The sequence below is a fragment of the Oncorhynchus clarkii genome, chromosome 6, assembly GCF_045791955.1.
Source record: "Oncorhynchus clarkii lewisi isolate Uvic-CL-2024 chromosome 6, UVic_Ocla_1.0, whole genome shotgun sequence".
In the NCBI taxonomy this organism is placed as follows: domain Eukaryota; kingdom Metazoa; phylum Chordata; class Actinopteri; order Salmoniformes; family Salmonidae; genus Oncorhynchus; species Oncorhynchus clarkii.
Window position 1 is genome coordinate 43607745 of NC_092152.1, and position 23955 is coordinate 43631699.

The 23955-nt window shown below is 42.1% G+C and overlaps 1 protein-coding gene across 1 annotated transcript in view; it reads right to left on the reverse strand.

Moving 5' to 3' along the window:
• The window catches only part of LOC139412095 (reticulon-4 receptor-like), a 114958-nt gene extending 91518 nt beyond the window's left edge, over positions 1 to 23440 (reverse strand). Inside the window, exon 1 of the mRNA XM_071158889.1 lies at positions 23011 to 23440. Coding sequence (XP_071014990.1) covers positions 23011 to 23032 — 22 coding nt within the window. The 5' untranslated portion in view covers positions 23033 to 23440. The remainder of the gene's footprint in view (positions 1 to 23010) is intronic.
• Positions 23441 to 23955: the final 515 nt, after the last annotated feature.

The following is a 23955-nucleotide window of genomic DNA, read 5'->3' on the forward strand; positions in this document are numbered from 1 at the left end:
ATGGCCTCTAAACCTTCAAGCTGCATACTGGGTCCTATTCCAACTAAACTACTGAAAGAGCTGCTTCCTGTGCTTGGCCCTCCTATGTTGAACATAATAAACGGCTCTCTATCCACCGGATGTGTACCAAACTCACTAAAAGTGGCAGTAATAAAGCCTCTCTTGAAAAAGCCAAACCTTGACCCAGAAAATATTGGCCTATATCGAATCATCCATTCCTCTCAAAAATGTTAGAAAAAGCTGTTGCACAGCAACTCACTGCCTTCCTGAAGACAAACAATGTATACGAAATGCTTCAGTCTGGTTTTAGACCCCATCATAGCACTGAGACTGCACTTGTGAAGGTGGTAAATTACCTTTTAATGGCATCAGACCGAGGCTCTGCATCTGTCTGCGTGCTCCTAGACCTTAGTGCTGCTTTTGATACCATCGATCACCACATTCTTTCTAGAGATTGGACACCCAAATTGTTCTACACGGACAAGTTCTGGCCTGGTTTAGATATTATCTGTCGGAAAGATATCAGTTTGTCTCTGTGAATGGTTTGTCCTCTGACAAATCAACTGCAAATTTCGGTGTTCCTCAAGGTTCAGTATTAGGACCACTATTGTTTTCAATAGTTGATTTCAAGGTTTTACTGCTAACCTACAAAGCATTACATGGGCTTGCTCCTACCTATCTTTTGATTTGGTCCTGTCGTACATACCTACACGTACGCTACGGTCACAAGACGCAGGCCTCCTAATTGTCCCTAGAATTTCTAAGCAAACAGCTTGAGGCAGGGCTTTCTCCTATAGAGCTCAATTTTTATGGAATAGTCTGCCTACCCATGTGAGAGACGCAGACTCGGTCTCAACCTTTAAGTCTTTACTGAAGACTCATCTCTTCAGTGGGTCATATAATTGAGTGTAGTCTGGCCCAGGAGTGTGAAGGTGAACGGAAAGGCTCTGGAGCAACTGTCTCTGCCTGGCCGGTTCCCCTCTCTCCACTGGGATTCTCTGCCTCTAACCCTATTACAGGGGCTGTGTCACTGGCTTACTGGTGCTCTTTCATGCCGTCCCTAGGAGGGGTGCGTCACTTGAGTGGGTTGAGTCACTGACGTGATCTTCCTTTCTGGGTTGGCGCCCCACCCCCTCCAGTCTTCCCAGCCTGGTGCAGGTCTACAATTTTGTTTCGGGTGTCCTTTGACAGCTCTTTGGTCTTGGCCATAGTGGAGTTTGGAGTGTGACTGTTTGAGGTTGTGGCAGGTGTGCCGTGGCGGAGATCTATGTGGGCTATACTTGGCCTTGTCTCAGGATTGTAAGTTGGTGGTTGAAGATATCCCTCTAGTGGTGTGGGGGCTGTGCTTTGGCAAAGTGGGTGGGGTTATATCCTTCCTGTTTGGCCCTGTCCGGGGGTATCATTTGATGGGGCCACAGTGTCTCCTGACCCCTCCTGTCTCAGCCTCCAGTATTTATGCTGCAGTAGTTTATGTGTCGGGGGGCTAGGGTAAGTTTGTTATATCTGGAGTATTTCTCCTGTCTTATCCGGTGTCCTGTGTGAATTTAAGTATGCTCTCTCTAATTCTCTCTTTCTTTCTCTCTCTCGGAGGACCTGAGCCCTAGGACCATGCCTCAGGACTACCTGGCATGATGACTCCTTGCTGTCCCCAGTCCACCTGGCCATGCTGCTGCTCCAGTTTCAACTGTTCTGCCTGCGGCTATGGAATCCTGACCTGTTCACCGGACGTGCTACCTGTCCCAGACCTGCTGTTTTCAACTCTCTAGAGACAACAGGAGTGGTAGAGATACTCTTAATGATCGGCTATTAAAAGCCAACTGACATCTACTCCTGAGGTGCTAACTTGCTGCACCCTCGACAACTACTGTGATTATTATTATTTGACCAGTCTGGTCATTTATGAACATCTTGGCCATGTTCTATTATAATCTCCACCCGGCACAGCCAGAAGAGGACTGGCCTTCCCTCATAGCCTGGTTCCTCTCTAGGTTTCTTCCTAGGTTTTGGCCTTTCTAGGGAGTTTTTCCTAGCCACCGTGCTTCTACACCTGCATTGCTTGCTGTTTGGGGTTTTAGGCTGGGTTTCTGTACAGCACTTTGAGATATCAGCTGATGTACGAAGGGCTATATAAATACATTTGATTTGATTGATATAGTACAGACTAATTAATGCAAGTTAGTGTCAAAAAGTTAATAAAATACAAAACAGTTAAGTATTTACAACTTAAAAAAATAACCATATGGGTGGTGATGTCACTTTATTAATTTAAGTATTGAACACTGAAATACTTTTGAGTTGGGTTATTTGAATGGTTCTAGGCAACAGGTTCACCCCAAAAAATGTTTTTGCGGAACTAATTACATTTCACAGAGAATGTCATTATATTCATTCTAGCTGAGTATCAACCTTTTGATTAGTCTATTTACAGTGTATCTCTGTATGCTCATCTGTCAGAGTTTAGGTCTAAAGACTTGAAAGCTACCTTTTTACATTTGTAGTAGAAGATGCAGTCACTGAAATCAGCATACAAAACTGCTGCAATATATAGAAGTCAAGAATTCCCTCTGAATCTTTTAAACTTCAGTTTGAATGAAGATGAATAGAACAGAATGCAGTAAAAGAGCTAATAATGAATAGATTAGCACAACTAGAACAGTGCAGAGTTCCACACACAAAGAGCACATACAGGATTCTAAAAAATCACCATCCATATCCAATTCTCTTCAGTCCCTTTATTTTCCAGTAACAATTGATACAGAAGAGTAAACAGATCAGAGAAATTCATTGAGACCAACATTTTCCCTCACATACTAATGAGATAAACATTGCCAGAAATATATGTGAACTCAGCAAAAACAAAAAAACTTCCCTTTTTCAGGACCCTGTCTTTCAAAGATATTAAAAAAAAATCCAAATAACTTCACAGATCTTCATTGTAAAAGGTTTAAACACTGTTTCCCATGCTTGTTCAATGAACCATAAACTATTAATTAACATGCACCTGTGGTACAGTCGTTAAGACAATACCAGCTTACAGATGGTAGGAAATTAAGGAAACAGTTGGGAAAACTTAGGACACTAAAGAGGCCTTTCTACTGACTCTGAAAAACACCTGCGGGACACGTACAGGATGGCAACAACAACTGCCCGAGTTACACCAGGAACGCACAATCCCTCCCATCAGTGCTCAGACTGTCCAGCCTCTCTCAGCCTATTGCGGACAGAGGGCTTGTAGGCCTGTTGTAAGGCAGGTCCTCACCAGACATCACCGGCAACAACTTCGCCTATGGGCACAAACCCACCGTCGCTGGACAAGACAGGACTGGCAAATAGTGCTCTTCCGTGACGAGTCGCGGTTTAGTCTCATCCGGGGTGATGGTCGGATTCACGTTTATCGTCGAAGGAATGAGCGTTACACCGAGGCCTGTACTCTGGAGCGGGATCGATTTGGAGGTGAAGGGTCCGTCATGGTCTGGGACGGTGTGTCACAGCATCATCGGACTGGGCTTGTTGTCATTGCAGGCAATCTCAACGCTGTGCGTAACAGGAAAGACATCCTCTTCCCCCATGTGGTACCCTCAACCTGACATGACCCTCCAGCATTACAATGCCACCAGCCATACTGCTCGTTCTGTGCGTGATTTCCTGCAAGACATGAATGTCAGTGTTCTGCCATGGCCAGCGAAGAGCCCGGATCTCAATCCCATTGAGCACATCTGGGACCTGTTGGATCGGAGGGTGAGGGCTTTGGGACATTCCCACCAAAAATGTCTGGGAACTTGCAGGTGCCTTAGTGGAAGAGTGGGGTAACATCTTACAGCAAGAACTGGCAAATCTGGTGCAGTCCATGATGAGGAGATGCACTGCAGTATTAAATGCAGCTGGTGGGCACACCAGATACTGACTGTTACTTTTGATTTTGACCCCCTTTGTTCAGGGACACATCATTCCATTTCTGTTAGTCACATGTCCGTGGAACTTGTTCAGTTTATGTCTCAGTTGTTGAATATTTTTATGTTCATACAAATATTTACACATGTTAAGTTTGCTGAAAATAAACGCAGTTGACAGTGAGAGGACGTTTATTTTTTTGCTGAGTTAATATTCATATCTATCTCTCTGAAATGTTGTTGTTGTTGATCCCTTTCCTATCAGATCTAGGCTGATCTCAATTCACAGCCGTCTTGTTGTTGTAAATATCACAGCTACTAAAATACAACCACCATTCAAACACCCAGGACTGCCTGGGCTGCAAAACCTGTCAAAGCATGTCAACTTTGATATTAGAAATGGGAATTCTCTACAGCTGACCACTAACACTCATCCAATAACATATCTTTCCATCATAACAAACAGAGATTGGCAATTCTAAACCATGATTGGTATCGGAAAGATAGATCAATAAACATGATCAATTGGATATGAAGGGCACGATATACACTGTATGAATGCTCTACAGTATATACAGGACCAAACACCACGGTAGAGCAGGAATATTCCTGGTTCCACTCCTGGTTCCATAGCCTTTCTGGTTTTAATTCCTCCCTGGTGCTTAATTGATTGATTACTGTAAAGTTATTAATTGGCCATGCAGAGGGTTCATTCCCTAGCACCTGAGGGAAAGGTGTTTCAGACCTCCTTGCTGTAGAGTATGGGTTGAAGTTGCACTCTGGTTACTACTCTTAACAACTAACTTGTCCTAATTGAAAGTACCAACCCAGGCCCTGGACTAGTAGCGACAGTAAGGACATTATCACATGAAGTTTGGTACACTGGTTCGATTTCCTGGAGCGTTTGTGAGAATTATACAGAAAAAGTTTTGCATTCACAAGACCTGAAAATAAAAATTTCAGGGTGCGCTTAGCAAGACACACATTTTACATGACGTTAGATACAGTAGCTAGCTTGTTTAGAAAGGGTAAAAAAAGACCCAGGCCTCTCGCGCTGCCGTGCCACAATACCTGGTATTTTGGTCCTATATCTTGGACTCACAACTCACGCCGGTCCAGGATTCATTTCAGCCAGGGTTCGTTTGCGTTTCACACATGCTTTATAGCGTGGATGAGGGTACCGAACGCTCTAGGACCTGGATCATAAGTGGATATGTGAAAGCGCCCTAAGAGCAGAGCAGTATACCCAGGCTGACAAGAGAAAGAGCAGCGCTAGTCCATGTGCCTGAGTTATAAGCCTGACAAAGGCTCTGTTCTACCATCTAATTTAAGAGCTGCTTCTGCTCTGTCTTATTAACAATTTACTAGACATCAGTCAAGTCCCTCCATTGTGGCATAATCTGACATCATGACATCCACCGGACGGTCCCGACTCCCGATAGTCCTTGTCGATTTATGTCAGAACTGAAATTACAACATTATGTTTTAATACTGTTATTGCATCAAATTGTTGTTTTATGCAACATAATAGGGGATTTTTAGAACACTCATCTGTGTGTGTGGACTGAAAGTGGGCCTCTGTGAGATTTAACACTGACAGTGGATTTACGATGGATTGGTGACAAGGCAACATTCCATTCCATGATTAGTGTCTGTGTGCTTGTCTGTCAGTAACAGCGAGAACCAATCTCCAGTTTCTTTAAAGAAAGGATTTAGTATTCTAGGATGCATTAGTATTTTTGTACAAGCAAGCCGTAAATTAACTAGAGACAAATATTTGGCGCCATGTCAATTTTGATGTCTGTTGCAGGAGATCAAAATGTGCCTTTGAAAAAATTCTCTCATCTGTGATTTGTCATGAACATCCAGGAGGATGGACTTTGCCAGAAAATGCTGTGGCTTAGTCCTGCTGATTGGGCTCTCAACGAATCACCTACAGGGGGCTCGTTGACAAACTCCATTACCGCAGTACTTAAATAAGAAAGTTTACTTGTTTTAAAGACATTTAAAGGTCTCTCCTTTTGATTACAATAATTCCACGACACTTCACTTGACATCGTATGTGCCTTGTGGCAGATAAGGTTAATTTAGTTGACTTGGTACTGTATTGGTCATGCCATTACAGAGACTTGTACAAAGTAGAGATGACACCGCATTAACTCTTTGTGTCAGCTCTGCCAGATAGGCCTCTGTATGCTGAAGCCTCCCTGAGAGTGGCTGTGCGTGTGAGAGAGAACAAGAGGGGCAGTCCCATCAATTAGTTATTTCAAAGAGCCATCGACCAATGCACACATGCATACTAGGGCTAAAGAGGTACACTATATATATACACAAAAGTATGTGGACACCTCTTCAAATAAGTGGATTTGACTATTTTAGCCACACCTGTTGCTGACAGTTTATAAAATCGAGCACACAGCCATGCAATCTCTGTAGACAAACATTGGCAGTAGAATGGCCTTACTGAAGAGCTCAGTGACTTTCAATGTGGCACTGATATGATGTCACCTTTCCAACAAGTCAGTTCATAAAATGTCTGCCCTGCTAGAGCTGCCCAGGTCAACTGTAAGTGCTGTTATTGTGAAGTGGCAACGTCTAGGAACAACAACGGCTCAGCCGCGAAGTGGTAGGCCACACAAGCTCACAGAACGGTACCGCCAAGTGCTGAAGCACGTAGCTTCTAAAAATGGTCTGTCCTCGGTTGTAACACTCACTACCGAGTTCCAAACTGCCTCCGGAAGCAACGTCAGCACAAGAACGGTTAGTCAGGAGCTATATGAAATGGTCTTCCATGGCAGAGCAGCCACACACAAGCCTAAGGTCACCATGCGCAATGTGAAGCGTCGGCTGGAGTGGTGTAAAGCACGCTGCCATTGGACTCTGGGGCAGTGGAAACCCTTTCTCTGGAGTGAATCACGCTTCAACATCTGGCTGTCCGATGAATGAATCTGGGTTTGGCGGATGCCAGGAGAACGCTATACCTGCCCCAATGCATAGTGCAAACTGTAAAGTTTGGTGGAGGAGGAATAATGGTCTGGGGCTGTTTTTCATGGTTTGGGCTAGGCCCCTTAGATCCAGTGAATGGAAATATGAATGCTACAGCATACAATGACATTCTAGACAATTCTGTGCTTCCAACTTTGTGGTAACTGTTTGGGGAAGGCCTTTTTCTGTTTCAGCAAGACAATGCCACCTGTGCACAAAGCAAGGTCCACACAGAAATGGTTTGTTAAGATCTGTGTGGAAGAACTTGACTGACCTCTCAACCCCCTTTGAACACCTTTGTGATTAATTGGATCACCACTGATGCTCTTGCGGCTGTCCCAGCAGCAATGTTCCAACATCTAGTGGAAAGCCAGAAGTGTGGAGGCTGTTGTAGCAGCAAAGGGGTGACCAGCTCCATATTAATGCTCATGAGTTTGGAATAAGATGTTCAATGAGAAGGTGTCCACATTCTTTTGGTCATGTAGTGTATTTAAAAAATATATTTTACCCCCTTTTTCAGCTTGCACTGCGCCCGGCCCACCACAGGAGTCGCCAGTGCGCAATGAGACAAGGACATGCCGGCCAAGCCCTCCCTAACCCGGACGACGCTATGCCAATTGTGCGCCGCCCCATGGGCCTCCCGGTCGCGGCTCGAACCCAGTCTCTGGTGGCACAGCTAGCGCCTTGGACCACTGCGCCACCCGGGAGGCCCCCCATGTAGAGCATTTCTGATACAGTATTACCATGATAGGAGCATCAGATGCAACAGATGTGATGGATAGTGGAGATAATGAGATAGTGGATACCCCCGGGGGCTTTGTGTGGTTGGTCAGATGGTTGGCTGTATGATGTATCATATCTGGCGTGTGAAGTAAATTGAGCATCTGATCTGCATATTTATCCACATACTTCCCTTGCATGTGACCTGTCATAATATTGCATGATGTAGCTGTGAGCACATTGGTGAGGTTTTGATCTTGCCTGCCATGCGTAGGCTTCTTTAAAGGATTATGATACCGTTTATGTTAGAGTGGATTTTTTTAAGCACAGAAATAAATCTGTTGCGTAACTCAAATTTCATTCCGGTTCTTGGAGGGGTTATAGACCCTACCCTGAAGAAAGAGACAAATAAAAAATGCATCCTATGTCGGTTAATTGAGGGAGGAACTACATTTTTCATAGGCCGTCGCTGTAGCATCCCAGAACCTTGTCCCTTCCAAATATAAAATTCCAACAGTCAGGCGATAACCCAAAGAGGGGATTAGAACCATATAATCTAAATTACATTACATTCTCTCAGCAGGCTTTGTTTTTTCTCTACTTATTTTCTGTATAAACGAATATCATTTTCTTAAATTTATCCACTTAGTCTCTCGGTCTACTGATTAGTAATGACGGGTTTGAAAGACATGGGCTAACCTGCAGAGATGGTTCTGGGGCCTTTCTTGCTTTCTCTCTCTCTCTCTCTGTGTAAACATCAACACAGCGCTTCATGAGGGCTAGCCTGCCGAGCCAATTACAAAGGGTTCCCCTGAAGAACTGAAGTTAATCAGGATTCACTAAACAAGCTTTGTCCCAAATGGTACCCTATTCCCTATTTAGTGCACTACTTTTGACCAGGGGATAGGGTGCCATTTGTGACACAACTATTACCCTGAAGATTCACAATCAGTGGAGAGTTCCTTCCAATGCAATCCAATACTATCCACTAACTAACACCTCTAGCACCCCGTTGCAGTATTCTCTATGGAATCTGTGGTTGATTCATGTGAGAGGGTATTTAGGCACTTAGTGTGAAGGATGCCTCTTGTGTCCAATGTGTTGCTGTTCCTTAGAATTTAGGTCAGGTTTAAAGATACTTGAACTTAATTTTTAGACACCGCTAAGATGAATGAGCGATCACCTTCTGGTGGCGACAAACAGTTGCGAATCAACACGTAGAATCACCTGAAAATGAACAGAAAAGGGTCCCTCGGTGTTGTAAGCTGTTTGTCGGCAGTGTGTTTGGTCTATTATAGCCATCAGAGACGTTGATGGAATTACTCCGACTGTGTCCATTTAGGAACTGTAAAACCTGGTGTATACTGTACTTGAAAAAATATATATATATAATAAAAGAAGAATGCTTGACGTTACCTTGCTTTCAAGACAAGGTGCACAAACAGAAGAGCAAACTGAAGAAAGGAAAATACTCAGCCGCTCTTGGATGACAATTGAAGTTCACTTCAAAAGAGCTTCTTTATTGTTGAAACGTTTTGGTATTTAGCCTTCATCAGGGTTGACTTCACTTATACTGCCATTGCACATGGTGGTTGTGTTCTCCTCTAACTGTTGTAGATGATATACTTCCCACTATGCAAAGACATCATATCAACCTCCAATGTTGACAAATATGACTTCAATTTGAAATCAACCAAACCTTGAAAATAGCTGTTGTCGAATTTTGCTGGAAACCAAGGATAAAAAAACAGTTTGTTGTTGCATTTTAACAAATTAAATCAAAAGGCACATTGATGCAATGCAATTCGTTAGAAAAAACTCTGGAGAAATAATGTGATAACAATGTGGTAACAATGTTGACTCAACCAATCTATGATTTTTTAATTGCGTACAGGATTCCCTCTACCGGGCTAAAGTGTTTCCTTCCTCTATCTGTAATTGGGCCTTGGGTTGCGTATAAGCTTAACACCAAAGCATATGTTGTGCTGACTGTAATTGACCCCTGGGAGGTTTATCTTAAACCTCATGGGGAAGAGTTCTGCCAATTGTTTTGGCCTAATGCCAATCACAGCCAATCCAGTTTAGCATGCTGCCCTATCTGGAGAACCTCAATTAGATCATCCTGGGTAGGAGCACACACACACAACACCTTTTATCAGCACTACTGTATCCACATGGGCAGAGCCTTATCTAGGCATAAATGCAATAAGTGGCCGATTAAGCCTGTCGCATTCTTCCCAGTCAAAATAGTTTGCACATATATGACAAAAAAAACTATTACGTTTTTGTTTGTTTTAGTGTTCGGAACCGAAGTCTACGCCCCTTCGTCAGTGATTGGTCAACAGTACTACTCCTAGTAGGAGTGGAAATTATGGACAGGATTCTTCAATTTAGTGTTTGCTGTAATTCAACAAGAGACGACTAGTTTTCCACTAGTTTTCCACTTTTCCACTGCACCAAACATCTTATTTAGATGTAAAATTGCCTGACTATGACCACTGCAAAAATATTTTTTTCAGATTTCTTGATTTTTCTTGGATAAATTCTGGCTATGTTGTTTCTACAGTGTCTCAACAGTAACATTAATATTGTTATATTGCTGCTTTGTTTTTAAGCGAAGGTCTTTTGAGAGAGTATGTGAGGCAGAGATGTTCTCTTCGCATAGCTGAGTTCTGATAGGCGCAAACCGAACCTAGTATCCGGGGGGGGAAGTAAGTCGGAGTCTCAACTTACTGTTAGTTAAGATAGTAGAATAAAAAAGTAGTGCATCAGCAGTAGTGCATAGTAGTGCATCAGCAGTCACTGTCAATTTTTTCAATGTTTTATTGAACCTTTATTTAACTAGGCAAGTCAGTTAAGAACAAATTCTTATTTATAATGACGGCCTACCCCAGCCATACCCTAACCCGAATGACGCTGGGCCAATTGTGCGCCGCCCCATGGGACTCCAAATCACGGCTGGTTGTGAAACAGCCTGGAATCGAGCCAGGGTCTGTAATGACACTTCTGTTCAGAGATGCACTGAGATGCACTGCCTTATACTGTTGCGTCCATTGTCAGCAAACATTTTCTAGATTAATAACCCCCCCCCCATTGATTTCTCACTCAGATATCATATGAACATGGCAAAATTGCAGGAAATTAGCTTTTAAACTGTATTTTTTCACAAAACCCCATGGGAAAATGTGTAGAACTGCAGGAACTTACATAGGATCTTAATTTGAGAATTTTCAATGCAGAAAATACATTCATATTTCACTGAAAATTTGCACTAACAAAAGGTTATATTAACACTATTGCATTTTTCATGTAGGCTAATTTTGGCCAGTTATTAGCTAAAATAACAAGCTAATAACTACCAATCAAGCAACATTATGGACTAAATGTTAAAATCCTTTTGTTGCATGATTATTTTGCTGCGACAATACTGGTCCAATTAAGATCCATGTTTGTAGCTTTAAAACTGTAATATTTTCACTCCTTTCCATGGCAAAATGTGTAGAATTGCAGAAAATGTACTTTAAAACTGCAACATTTTCCCTGCACCCCATGGAAAAATGTGTAGGAAAATGTACTTTAAACTGCATATTTGTCTCTCTGCCGGCATGAGGGGGGCTACTAAATGTTTTTGCCCCCCATCCAAATCTCGCTTAGGGCCCCTTAGAAACGTCCCTGCACATGGAACTGTATTGCGTGGAGGGGAAATGTGGAAGGTACTCTTGTTTGTTTTCTCTCTCCGTCTCTCTTGGTGTTACATACCCCTGCACTCTCACTCAGCCCGCTCTCTCTCTCTCTTTTTCTCTCACTCTATTCTTCATCTTGTCTCTCTCTGTCTTCCTCCTCCTCCCACTCTCGCTCCTTCCCTCTTAATACATTCTCCTCTCAACCTCATCTTTCATAATATGCACCCTGCAAAGCTTTTAGATGCATGACTAATACATTGGCAGTATGTATTGTCTTCTAATAGGAAACAATTCAGGAGAATTCACTCAAATAGAAGTTGAGCTTGGAAATAATCATTCTCTCTCACACACTCTAACTGCCTGCCCCCCTTTCCTGTCTCTCTGCCTTTCCCTCCAGGCTCTCCATTTCTATAACCCCTCTCTCTCTCTCTCTTGTCTCTTGCCTCATTCTCCTACCTCTCTCCCAGTACCTCTCAAACACGCCCATTCAGAAATCTATTTTAAATTCCCTTTTAGAATACAGAAGCTGCCATGTCTTAGTGTGAATTTATACCAATATGTTTGATCATACCTATTGCAGTGTATATGCTAATCAAGCTTTGTTTTTCATGTTTCTCTTCCATCATTCTTTCAGCTCTAATATTCCAAACATTCTGCTACCTCATTTTGTCACTTCAAGCAGCCCATTTACAAAAATAGAGCAAATGGCAAATTGTTGCCAAAATATTGTCCTCATTGTTTGGGTTTAAAAGCTCATGAAATTAAATCATTCAGCTCCATATAATGATTCTATCCATTAGTTTGACCTACATTGGCTTTGATTGGCAATTGACAGGAAATAAAAGAAAGAAGCCCCAGAACAGCAGCTACTCCAGGGGAGGTGGTTGGTATTTGATCATATGCTGGCTGAATGAGAAATAGCATACATTAAACCTGCTTTGGCTGTGACAGTTTAAACACATGACACGACAGTCTATTTGATGAATCCATTCACAGCAAAGGCTTTTGAAGTGTACAATTTACAACTGTACAACTCACTGAGATATCAGCACATTTGGTTGTGTGTCATTAAGCATAATACTAAATCACAACAGAAAGTGAACGATGAACATTTGCTTATAGAGCACTGGGGAGCCATTCCATGTTGCATGCCAATGAAATGGGATACAAATGATTTTACATCAGCTGTGGACATCAAATGGAATACACAAATAGATGTTGGCCGTTTGATTTGGAGTTGTGAAACACAAACACACTATAGGCTACTGTAATCTGATGCTTTCTTACTATAATCCTGTGTTTTTAGGAGTGTACACAACATATTGCGTGAGCAGAGTGGCCTTGACAGGGCTGCTGTGGAGCAGGTCAAGTTCTTTGTTCCCACATCAGTAAGGAATTACCATGGTCCACACACACCAACACAGTTGTGAAGAAGGCACAAGACCTCTTACCCCTCTGGAGGCAAAAAAAAACAATGTGGCATGGGCCCTCGCCACTTTGGTATGGCAACTGCTTGGCATTCCTTCGCAAGGCGCTACAGAGGGTAGTGTGTACGGCCCAGTACATCACCGGGGCTGAGCTTCCTGTCAACCGGGACCTCAACACCAGGTGGTGTCATAGGTAGGCCCTAAAAATTGTCAAAGACTCCAGCCACTCAAGTCATAGACTGTTGTCTCTGCTACCGCAAGGCAAGCGGTCTGGATGCACCAAATCTGGAACCAACATGACCCTGAACAGCTTCTACACCTTAGCCATAATACTGCTAAATAGTTAACCAAATAGCTACCCGGACAATCTGCATTGACCCTTTTTGCACTAACTCTTTTGACTCATCACATACGCTGCTGCTACTGTTTATCATCTATCCTGTTGCCTAGTCACTTTACCCCTACCTATATGTACTTATCTACCTCAATTACCTCATACCCCTGCACATCAAAATGGTATTGGCTCGCCGTGTATATAGCCAAGTTATCATTACTCTTTGTGTATGTATTCCTCATGTTATTGCTTTTCTATGTTTCTCTCTGCATTGTTGGGAAGTAACCTTTTCACTGTTTCACTCTACACCTGTTCTTTACGAAGCATGTGACAAGTAAAATGTGATTTAACACACACACACACACACACAATATTCATCACATACCAAACTATGCCCTTTACCTTACTGCTACAAGATCACCAACACAAATCTGGACCACAATTCCCACCCACAATCATTAGAATCACCCTCCCTGCCAACCCCAGTGACCTCTTTTGTCACTCGGGTTACAGCCTTAGTCCGTCATTACAAAACAAACAGGTCAAATTTGCAGTTTCTCGCAAAAATCGTGTGGCATTTCTGTTTTCACATGTTAACCTTTTCACTTGAGTACCAAATAACGGTCGCTACAGCGAGAGTATTTTATGTGCGTGATGTCAGAATGCCCCTCACTGTTCCAAAATGTGATTGTTAAGCAACCCGGACAGTTAACTCGCACAGCCCTATAAAACCAAGGACAGCTGCCTGCTAATAATATATAGGCTGTTTCAACTTGTACATTTCAAATTATTTTTGAACAAGTTTTACTTTCTAACAACAGTTTGAAATGAGGTGTGTTCCGCCTCCTCATTAATTCACATAAGAAGTAGCCCATTTCAATGTTTCGGACAATTTATGTTTGAGGCTTTACTGAGCCGGACAAACTTCTCTCTTCAACGAGAGCCCAAGCACTTCCCTAGTGTTTCCCCAGATCAAGTATGAAGACATGTTGCATCTCTAGTTAGAACAAGCCTTGCACTAACTTTCTCCCCCGGCACATTTTCTAGCAGGCGCCCGCATTGCCTTCATTGTTGTGTGTTCCTATCAAAGTAAGTGGCTTAGTGTCTGTATAACGTGTTGTCGTTTTTACAGTAGCACACAACAAGTATGTACACTACCGGTCAAAAGTTTTATTTGAGATTCTTCAAATAGCCACCCTTTGCCTTGATGACAGCTTTGCACACTTTTGGAATTCTCTCAACCAGCGTCATGAGGTAGTCACCTGGAATGCATTTCAATTAACAGGTGTGCCTTCCTAAAAGTTAATTTGTGGAATTTATTTCCTTTTTAATGTGATTGAGCCAATCAGTTGTGTTGTGACAAGGTTGGACCAAGTCCATATTGTGGCAAGAACAACTCAAATAAGCAAAGAGAAACGACAGTCCATCATTACTTTAAGACATGAAAGTCAGTCAATACGGACAATTTCAAAAACTTTCTTTCAGTGCAGTCGCAAAAACCATCAAGCGCTATGATGAAACTGGCTCTCATGAGGACCGCCACAGGAATGGAAGACCCAGAGTTACCTCTGCTGCAGAGGATAAGTTCATTAGAGTTACCAGCCTCTGAAAAAGCAGCCCAAATAGTTACTTCAAAGAGTTCAAGTAACAGACACATCTCAACATGAACTGTTCAGAGGAGACTGTGAATCAGGCCTTCATGGTCGAATTGATGCAAAGAAACCACTACTAAAGGTCACCAATAAGAATAAGAGATTTCCTTGGGCCAAGAAACACGAGCAATGGACATTAGACCGGTGGAAATTTGTCCTTCGGTCTGGAGTCCAAAGTAGAGATTTTTTGTTCCAACAGCCATGTCTTTGTGAGGCGTGGTTTGTGTGAACGGATGATCTCTGCATGTGTATTTCCCACCTTGAAGCATGGAGGAGGAGATGTTATGGTGTGGGGGTGCTTTGCTGGTGAGATTGTCAAATGAATGAATGAAGGAACAAATGAATGAATGAACGAATGGTTATTTTTTGAGACAAATTGCCAATTGGCAACCCATCACTTTTGAGATTAATTGACACATTAACAAACATTACATTAATTCACTATGGTAATTAAATGATCATTCTTGCGCCGTTCTCTGCATTGCGCATCACATAGAGTGAAAAAAATTCAATACATCAATACATCATAGTCAATAAGGTTATCCAAACAATAAGTACATCCCAAGAGCAGCACAATAATATACATACATACAGTGGGGAGAACAAGTATTTTATACACTGCCTATTTTGCAGGTTTTCCTACTTAAAAAGCATGTAGAGGTCTGTAATTGTTATCATAGGTACACTTCAACTGTGAGAGATTTAATCTAAAACAAAAATCCAGAAAATCACATTGTATGATTTTTAAGTAAAAATGTCATGCAATAAAATGCAAATTAAGTATTTGATCACCTACCAACCAGTAAGAACCGACCGTCTCTCTTCTCTGTATACATCAATGATGTCGCTCTTGCTGCTGGTGAGTCTCTGATCCACCTCTACATAGACGACACCATTCTGTATACTTCTGGCCCTTCTTTGGACACTGTGTTAACAACCCTCCAGGCAAGCTTCAATGCCATACAACTCTCCTTCCGTGGTCTCCAATTGCTCTTAAATACAAGTCAAACTAAATGCATGCTCTTCAACCGATCGCTGCCTGCACCTGCCCGCCTGTCCAACATCACTACTCTGGACGGCTCTGACTTAGAATACGTGGACAACTACAAATACCTAGGTGTCTGGTTAGACTGAAAACTCTCCTTCCAGACCCACATCAAACATCTCCAATCCAAAGTTAAATCTAGAATTGGCTTCCTATTTCCCAACAAAGCATCCTTCACTCATGCTGCCAAACATACCCTCGTAAAACTGACCATCCTACCTATCCTCGACTTTGGCGATGTAATTTACAAAATAGCCTCCAATACCCTACTCAACAAATGGGATGCAGTCTATCACAGTGCCATCCGTTTTGTCACCAAAGCCCCATATACTACCCACCATTGTGAACTGTACGCTCTCGTTGGCTAGCCCTCGCTACATACTCGTCGCCAAACCCACTGGCTCCATGTCATCTACAAGACCCTGCTAGGTAAAGTTCCCCCTTATCTCAGCTCGCTGGTCACCATAGCATCACCCACCTGTAGCACGCGCTCCAGCAGGTATATCTCTCTGGTCACCCCCAAAACCAATTATTTCTTTGGCCGCCTCTCCTTCCAGTTCTCTGCTGCCAATGACTGGAACGAACTACAAAAATCTCTGAAACTGGAAACACTTATTTTCCTCACTAGCTTTAAGCACCAGCTGTCAGAGCAGCTCACAGATTACTGCACCTGTACATAGCCCACCTATAATTTAGCCCAAACAACTACCTCTTTCCCTACTGTATTTATTTTATTTTGCTCCTTTGCACCCCATTATTTTTATTTCTACTTTGCACATTCTTTCACTGCAAATCTATCATTCCAGTGTTTTACTTGCTATATTGTATTTACTTTGCCACCATGGCCTTTTTTGCCTTTACCTTCCTTATCTCACCTCATTTTCTCACATCGTATATAGACTTGTTTCTACTGTATTATTGACTGTATATTTGTTTTACTCCATGTGTAACTCTGTGTCGTTGTATGTGTCGAACTGCTTTGCTTTATTTTGGCCAGGTCACAATTGTAAATGAGAACTTGTTCTCAACTTGCCTACCTGGTTAACCTCTTGGATCTCTAGGGGCGCTATTTCATTTTTGGATAAAAAACGTTCCCGTTTTAAGCGCAATATTTTGTCACGAAAAGATGCTCGACTATGCATATTATTGACCGTTTTGGAAAGAAAACACTCTGAAGTTTCAGAATCTGCAAAGATATTGTCTGTAAGTGCCCCAGAACTCATTCTACAGGCGAAACCAAGATGATACGTCAAGCAGGAAATGAGCAGAATCTCTGAAGCTCTGTTTTCCATTGTCTCCTTATATGGCTGTGATTGCGCAAGGAATGAGCCTACACTTTCTGTCATTTCCCCAAGGTGTTTGCAGCATTGTGACGTATTTGTAGGCATATCATTGGAAGATTGACCATAAGAGACTACATTTTCCAAGTGTCCGCCTGGTGTCCTGCGTGGAAATCGGTGCGCAAACGCCAGCTGCTAGTAATTTTCCATTTGATTGAGGGGAGAAACCATGCATCCACGAACGATATATCATTGAAGAGATATGTGAAAAACACCTTGAGGATTGATTCTAAACAACGTTTGCCATGTTTTCAGTCAATATTATGGAGTTAATTTGGAAAAAAGTTCGCGTTTTGAGGACTGAATTTTCGTTTTTTTTTGGGGTAGCCAAATGTGATGTACAAAACAGAGCTATTTCTAATACACAAAGAATCTTTTTTGGAAAAACTGAGCATCTGCTATCTAACTGAGAGTCTCCTCATTGAAAACATCCGAAGTTCTTCAAAGGTAAATTATTTTATTTGAAGGCTTTTATGTTTTTGTTGAAATCTTTCGTGCTGGATGCTAACGCTAATGTTAACGCTAAATGCTACGCTAGCTAGCCACTTTTACACAAATGATTGTTTTCCTATGGTTGAGAAGCATATTTTGAAAATCTGAGATGACAGTGTTGTTTACAAAAGGCTAAACTTGAGAGATGGCATATTTATTTAATTTCATTTGCGATTTTCATGAATAGTTAACGTTGCGTTATGGTAATGAGCTTAGGTCTATAAATAGAATCCCGGATCCGGGTTTGGTCGACGCAACAGGTTAAATAAAGGCGAAATAAAATAAAATATATATTTTTTAAGTATTCCGGCTCTCACAGACCTGTTAGTTTGTCTTTAAGAAGCCCTCCTGTTCTCCACTCATTACCTGTATTAACTGCACCTGTTTGAACTCGTTACCTGTCCACACACTTAAACAGACGCCAACCTCTCCACAACGGCCAAGACCAGAGAGCTGTGTAAGGACATCAGGGATAAAATTGTAGACCTGCACAAGGCTGGGATGGGCTACAGGACAATAGGCAAGCAGCTTGGTGAGAAGGCAACAACTGTTGGCGCAATTATTAGAAAATGGAAAAAGTTCAAGATGACGGTCAGTCACCCTCGGTCTGGGGCTCCATGCAAGATCTCACCTCGTGGGGCATCAATGATCATGAGGAAGGTGAGGGATCAGCCCAGAACTACACGGCAGGACCTGGTCAATGACCTGAAGAGAGCTGGGACCACAGTCTCAAAGAAAACCATTGGTAACACACTACGCCGTCATGGATTAAAATCCTGCAGCGCACGCAAAGTCCCCCTGCTCAAGCCAGCGCATGTCCAGGCCCGTCTGAAGTTTTCCAATGACCATCTGGATGATCCAGAGGAGGAATGGGAGAAGGTCATGTGGTCTGATCAGACAAAAATAAAGCTTTTTGGTCTAAACTCCACTCGCCGTGTTTGGAGGAATAAGAAGGATGAGTACAACCCCAAGAAAACCATCCCAACGGTGAAGCATGGAGGTGGAAACATTCTTTGGGGATGCTTTTCTGCAAAGGGGACAGGACGACTGCACTGTATTGAGGGGAGGATGGATGGGGCCATGTATCGCGAGATCTTGGCCAACAACCATCCCTCAGTAAGAGCATTGAAGATGGGTCGTGGCTGGGTCTTCCAGCATGACAACGACCCGAAACACATAGCCAGGGCAACTATGGAGTGGCTCCGTAAGAAGCATCTCAAGGTCCTGGAGTGGCCTAGCCAGTCTCCAGACCTGAACCCAATAAATCTTTGGAGGGAGCTGAAAGTCTGTATTGCCCAACGTCAGCCCCGAAACCTGAAGGATCTGGAGAAGGTCTGTATGGAGGAGTGGGCCAAAATCCCTGCTGCAGTGTGCAAACCTGGTCAAGAATTACAGGAAACGTATGATCTCTGTAATTGCAAACAAAGGTTCTGCTTTTCTGATGTATCAAATACTCATGTCATGCAAGAAAATGCTAATTAATTACTTAAAAATCATACAATGTGATTGTCTGGATTTTTGTTTTAGATTCCGTCTCTCACAGTTGAAGTGTACCTATGATGAAATTCAAAGACCTCTACATGCTTTGTAAGTAGGAGAACCTGCAAAATCAGCAGTGTATCAAATAATTGTTCTCCCTACTGTACGTACATACATATATATGTATGCGATACGCCATCCCATCTGGTTCACGCTTAGTGGAACTATCATTTGTTTTTCAACAGGACAATGACCTAACACCCCTCCAGGCTGTGTAAGGGCTATTTGACCAAGAAGGAGAGCGATGGAGTGCTGCATCAGATGACCTGGCCTCCAACATAACCAAATTGAGATGGTTTGGGATGTGTCGGACCGTAGAGTGAAGGAAAGCAGGCAACAAGTGCATAGCATATGTGGGAACTCCTTCAAGACTTTTGGAAAAGCATTCCAGGTGAATCTGGGTGAGAGAGTGCCAAGAGTGTGCAAAGCTGTCATCAAGGCAAAGGGTGGCTTTTGGAAGAATCTCAAATATAAAATATATTTTGATTTGTTTAACACTTTTTTGGTTACTTCATGTCATGGTATTGAGGTCTTCACTATTATTCTACAATGCAGAAATTAGTAAAAATAAAGAAAAACCCTTGAATGAGTAGGTGTTCTAAAACTTTTGACCAGTAGTGTATGTATGGACATAATGTATTTACTTATTTATTCACGTTTTCAAGTACAGGTGACAAATCATGCATTCCATTTTTGCTTAGATTGCATCAGACACATAATGTGTGTAAAATACTTTTTTTGATGGTTGTACTGATTAGGATGTGCTAATGCTAAGTTACTTGCCGGCTGTGTGTGGCGCCATGTTTGTTGACATCATCCAATGCTTTCTGGTTGTCACGTAAGCGTCTGTAAGACCAAAGATGTTATAACAAGGGATAGTTCACTCGACTGACTTATGGTGCTTTCAAGACAACTGGGAACTCCGAAAAATATTAGGTCAAATCATGACATCAGAGATCTTCATGTCGGCACTCTAGAAAGAGGAGTTGGATGACCGTTCAAATTATTCTTCCCAGTCAAAGTTCCCAGTTGTTTTGAATGTACTGAAGTCGGAAGTCTGAGAGTTCCGAGTTCCCAGTTGTTTTGAACGTGGCATCAGATTGTAACTTTGGAACAGCAGGGTTGCCAGCTCAGACCCCCATTTCCAGGGGTATTTATTTTTATTTAGAGTATAAACTTATCCTATGTTTGCCTCCGATTGATAAATCACCCATCATAGTAATATTTCCTGCATCATATCCTCACACGACACCTTCCCCCCATGGACTTGAAAACCCCCGTAAAATGGTTTCATACCTGTTTAGCTTTTGCACTACTGTAACGGTTGTCTCTGACGAGGAGGAGTAGTAGGAAGGATCGGAGGACCAATGCGCAGCGTGGTAAGTGTCCATATTGTTTAATAAGAATAATGAACACTGAACAAAACAATAAACGACAACGTGAAATAACAAAACCGAAACAGTTCCGTGTGGAACAAACACTGACACGGAAAATAATCACCCACCACTCAAAAGTGAAACCAGGCTACCTAAGTATGGTTCTCAATCAGGGACAACGATTGACAGCTGCCTCTGATTGAGAACCATACCAGGCCAAACACAGAAATCCCAAATTATAGAAGAAGGAACATAGACTGCCCACCCCAACTCACGCCCTGACCATACTAAAACAAAGACAAAACAAAGGAACTAAGGTCAGAACGTGACAGCTATGGTTAAGCTAGGCAGTAGGCTTGTATTTGGGTTAATGGTAAACGACTTGTCAAGATATGTGCTCCAGTTCTTTAATTTTTTTTACATTTAATTTGTATAATTTTTCATTATTGAATATCCGAAACATACCATGTACTTGCAGTGAAGCCGCTCAACAACTACACCATACCAGTCATCCAACAGACTCCCATTCAGAGCGACACACAGAAGCATCCAGGGTCAATGCCCTGCTCAAGGGCACGTTGACGGATCGGCGACCAGGCCAAGATCCAACCACAGTTCCGCAATAGCTGTCCCTCAACCATTCGAGACCCCCCCCCCCCCCCAGAAGAATAATAATTTAAAAAATACAATTAATTCCATTCCCCACCCCCAAGAACCCCCCAATGCACCAACAACCAAGAGAATGAACTAAAGAGAAAAAATAAAAAGACAAGAAAACAGCAAACAACAATGGGTTATGGAATGAGTTTAGCTATGGATGTGTTCCATGTGATGTTTGGATGATGACGTTTTTGCTTGTATGTTTCACAATAAATTGTGAAATTGAGGAATACATTTGTGAAGACCTTTATTTCCCATCAGTACAAAACATTGTTCAGATGCTTTTCCGACAACATCGCCGTTTAGACGCGTTTGTTGCATCATACGTTCTGTTGCTACTGTTCCAATCACATATTTGTGATCATATGCTGCAGGGACCACTCAACAATGATCACAAATATGTGATTGTATGTGTCAAAGGGTTACCCATATTTTCACATGTATTACATTTTGTTCAGACCACATGTTAAGACCGCCTTTTCACGTGAGGAGAAAAGCATGTTTTTACCTCAGATGTGAATTGTGAAACATTCATCATTTCACATGTAAAAAAAAAAACTCCACATGACAATCTCACTTTCACATGTGGAATTGCATGTTTACATGTGAAAGCAAAAATCAAACTTGCAGTTCCACATGTAAGAAAACTCCACATTTACTCCAATGTTTGTAAACAATGTAAATGCAAATAAACAGTGTATAGCCTTCTTTCTTTTTAAAACTACAATTTTTACATTATGGATGGTCAGTCCTTGCATCCATAGTGTAGTCTATGGATTTGAGAGTGGTTGCAATTTTCCCTATCTTTGGTAATGTTACTCTGGCCTTCGCTTTTACTGCTCTTTTTCCAGTTGAAAGTTTTAGCAGATTCATTCCACCAACATAGCACCCTGCATCTCACTGCTGGTTTGCCTCTGCAGCTAAACCGAGTAGGTCTCTGGATGGGTGACCAGATGAAGCGGGAAGTGGTGTAAATAAGAATGTGAAAAATAAACGTGTAAAAAAAAAAAAATCATGTGAAACTTCAACATGTGGCCAAAAACCAAATGTCTGACTTTCGTGAACGTTTTACATGATTTATTATTAGTTATTTTTTTACATCTGAAATTGTTCATTATGTTTTTGTTATAAGGGCGGGGCACCAATACACAATCAATCATTGGTAAAGAAGCAGTTACATAGCGATATCATCCGATCGGTCTGAGCATCCAAGCAGACCATCTGCAGACTTCATCAAAGAGCAGCTCCTAATGGCCATGGCAGCAACCGGCCAAAATAGGTGTAGACGAAGTTACGAAATCCCATCGGCACATTGGTATTGCAAGCTTTGTCTAAATATACTAATGCAACTGTCCTTTGGTCAAATAGGCTAATGGTAGAATGTCAGATGTATCATCATTATTGATACCATCAAAGTCACTCGGTGTGAGGTTGTTTGTTACTGCAATGAATGAATGAATCCATAACAGGAGATATACAAATCAATTGTCCCACTCAAATTTCAACATTATTGATCCTATAGGTGTCAGAGGTAGACGAACAGAGAGCATTATTCTATTTTGTAAATCATTTTTATGTAGGTAAGAGGTATCCTAGATATAATGATAACTTTGCTTTCACAAAGCACTGAGTCAAATTGCATTATGTTTAGTATGCTAGTTTGAAATTCAATAAGAAATATTTAGATTTGTCCAAATGGTCCCCTTCACGTTACCTTCTCAATGTAGCAGAAGCATGCGGAGCGCATGACCTTGCTCTATTTCAATTGTATTAGTCCATAGCCTAATTTCCAATCATGCACCTGCACCATCCTAGTCAATGAAGCCTATAAACAACTTTCTGGGCGGTTGGTTATCTGTGTACTTACCCTCAACAAGACTGGTCTTCATGATTTATGAATAAATCCAGTAGTTGAATAAATCCAGCAGAGGGAACTCTGTTTCCAGAGACTGTGTATCCGCTCTCGGTTGCAATCGATAGATAATTGCAAATCCAGTTCACTGTGTAGTCACGGACCCCCTAAACACGGTTATATTCTAACTTTAGACGGAGGTTTTCCTGCTGAAGCCGATAGAAGGCTGGATCAGCGCTCAGTCATTTGGGCCAGTGTGAGCGAAGACAAAAACTAGAGTGTAATATCCAAACTGGGACCTTTCAACCAACACACAACGCACGGGAGCGCAGAGCACCCTTCCAAAAGGACGCACAAACAAGCAACAAAAAAACACACAAAGAGCTCAAAGTTCCAGAATTTGGAAAATCAAAAATAGACAGAAAAAATAAAAAATAAATCCATGGATACTGTGGTACATATCCTGTCTGAATTCTACCAGGCTGTAATCCGAACGAGGTAGGCCGAAATGAGAAGAAACCGCTGTGTATGGTTGTATATTGGCCGCGCTGCCATGCCAGATACAGTATGCGTTTGCATGGAGCCGTGAAAAAAGAGAGGGCGGGGCGGGAAGAGAGGGGCACTCAATCGAGAGAGAGAGTCCAAAGATGAATGTTTTATGGGTCTGGATCAGGGACTGCACGCTAATGAATGTTTTGTAAGATTCGGGTGGTTTGACGTGCTGGGAATCTATTTGGATCAGACATGTTCAGGCAAGCACACACATGCATACAAAAAACCAAAATAAAAAAATTACACTGTGTATGTGAATGGCTTTATGGGATCAGGCTTTAAGGTACCAGGCAAAAATAAACTATGGTAGGGATGTGGCAACGCAGTTCTGACTGTCAAACATTCTAGACGGAATGGATCTTGACTCGCCAATAAGAACTGCATTGAGAATGAGCTTTTGACTGAACG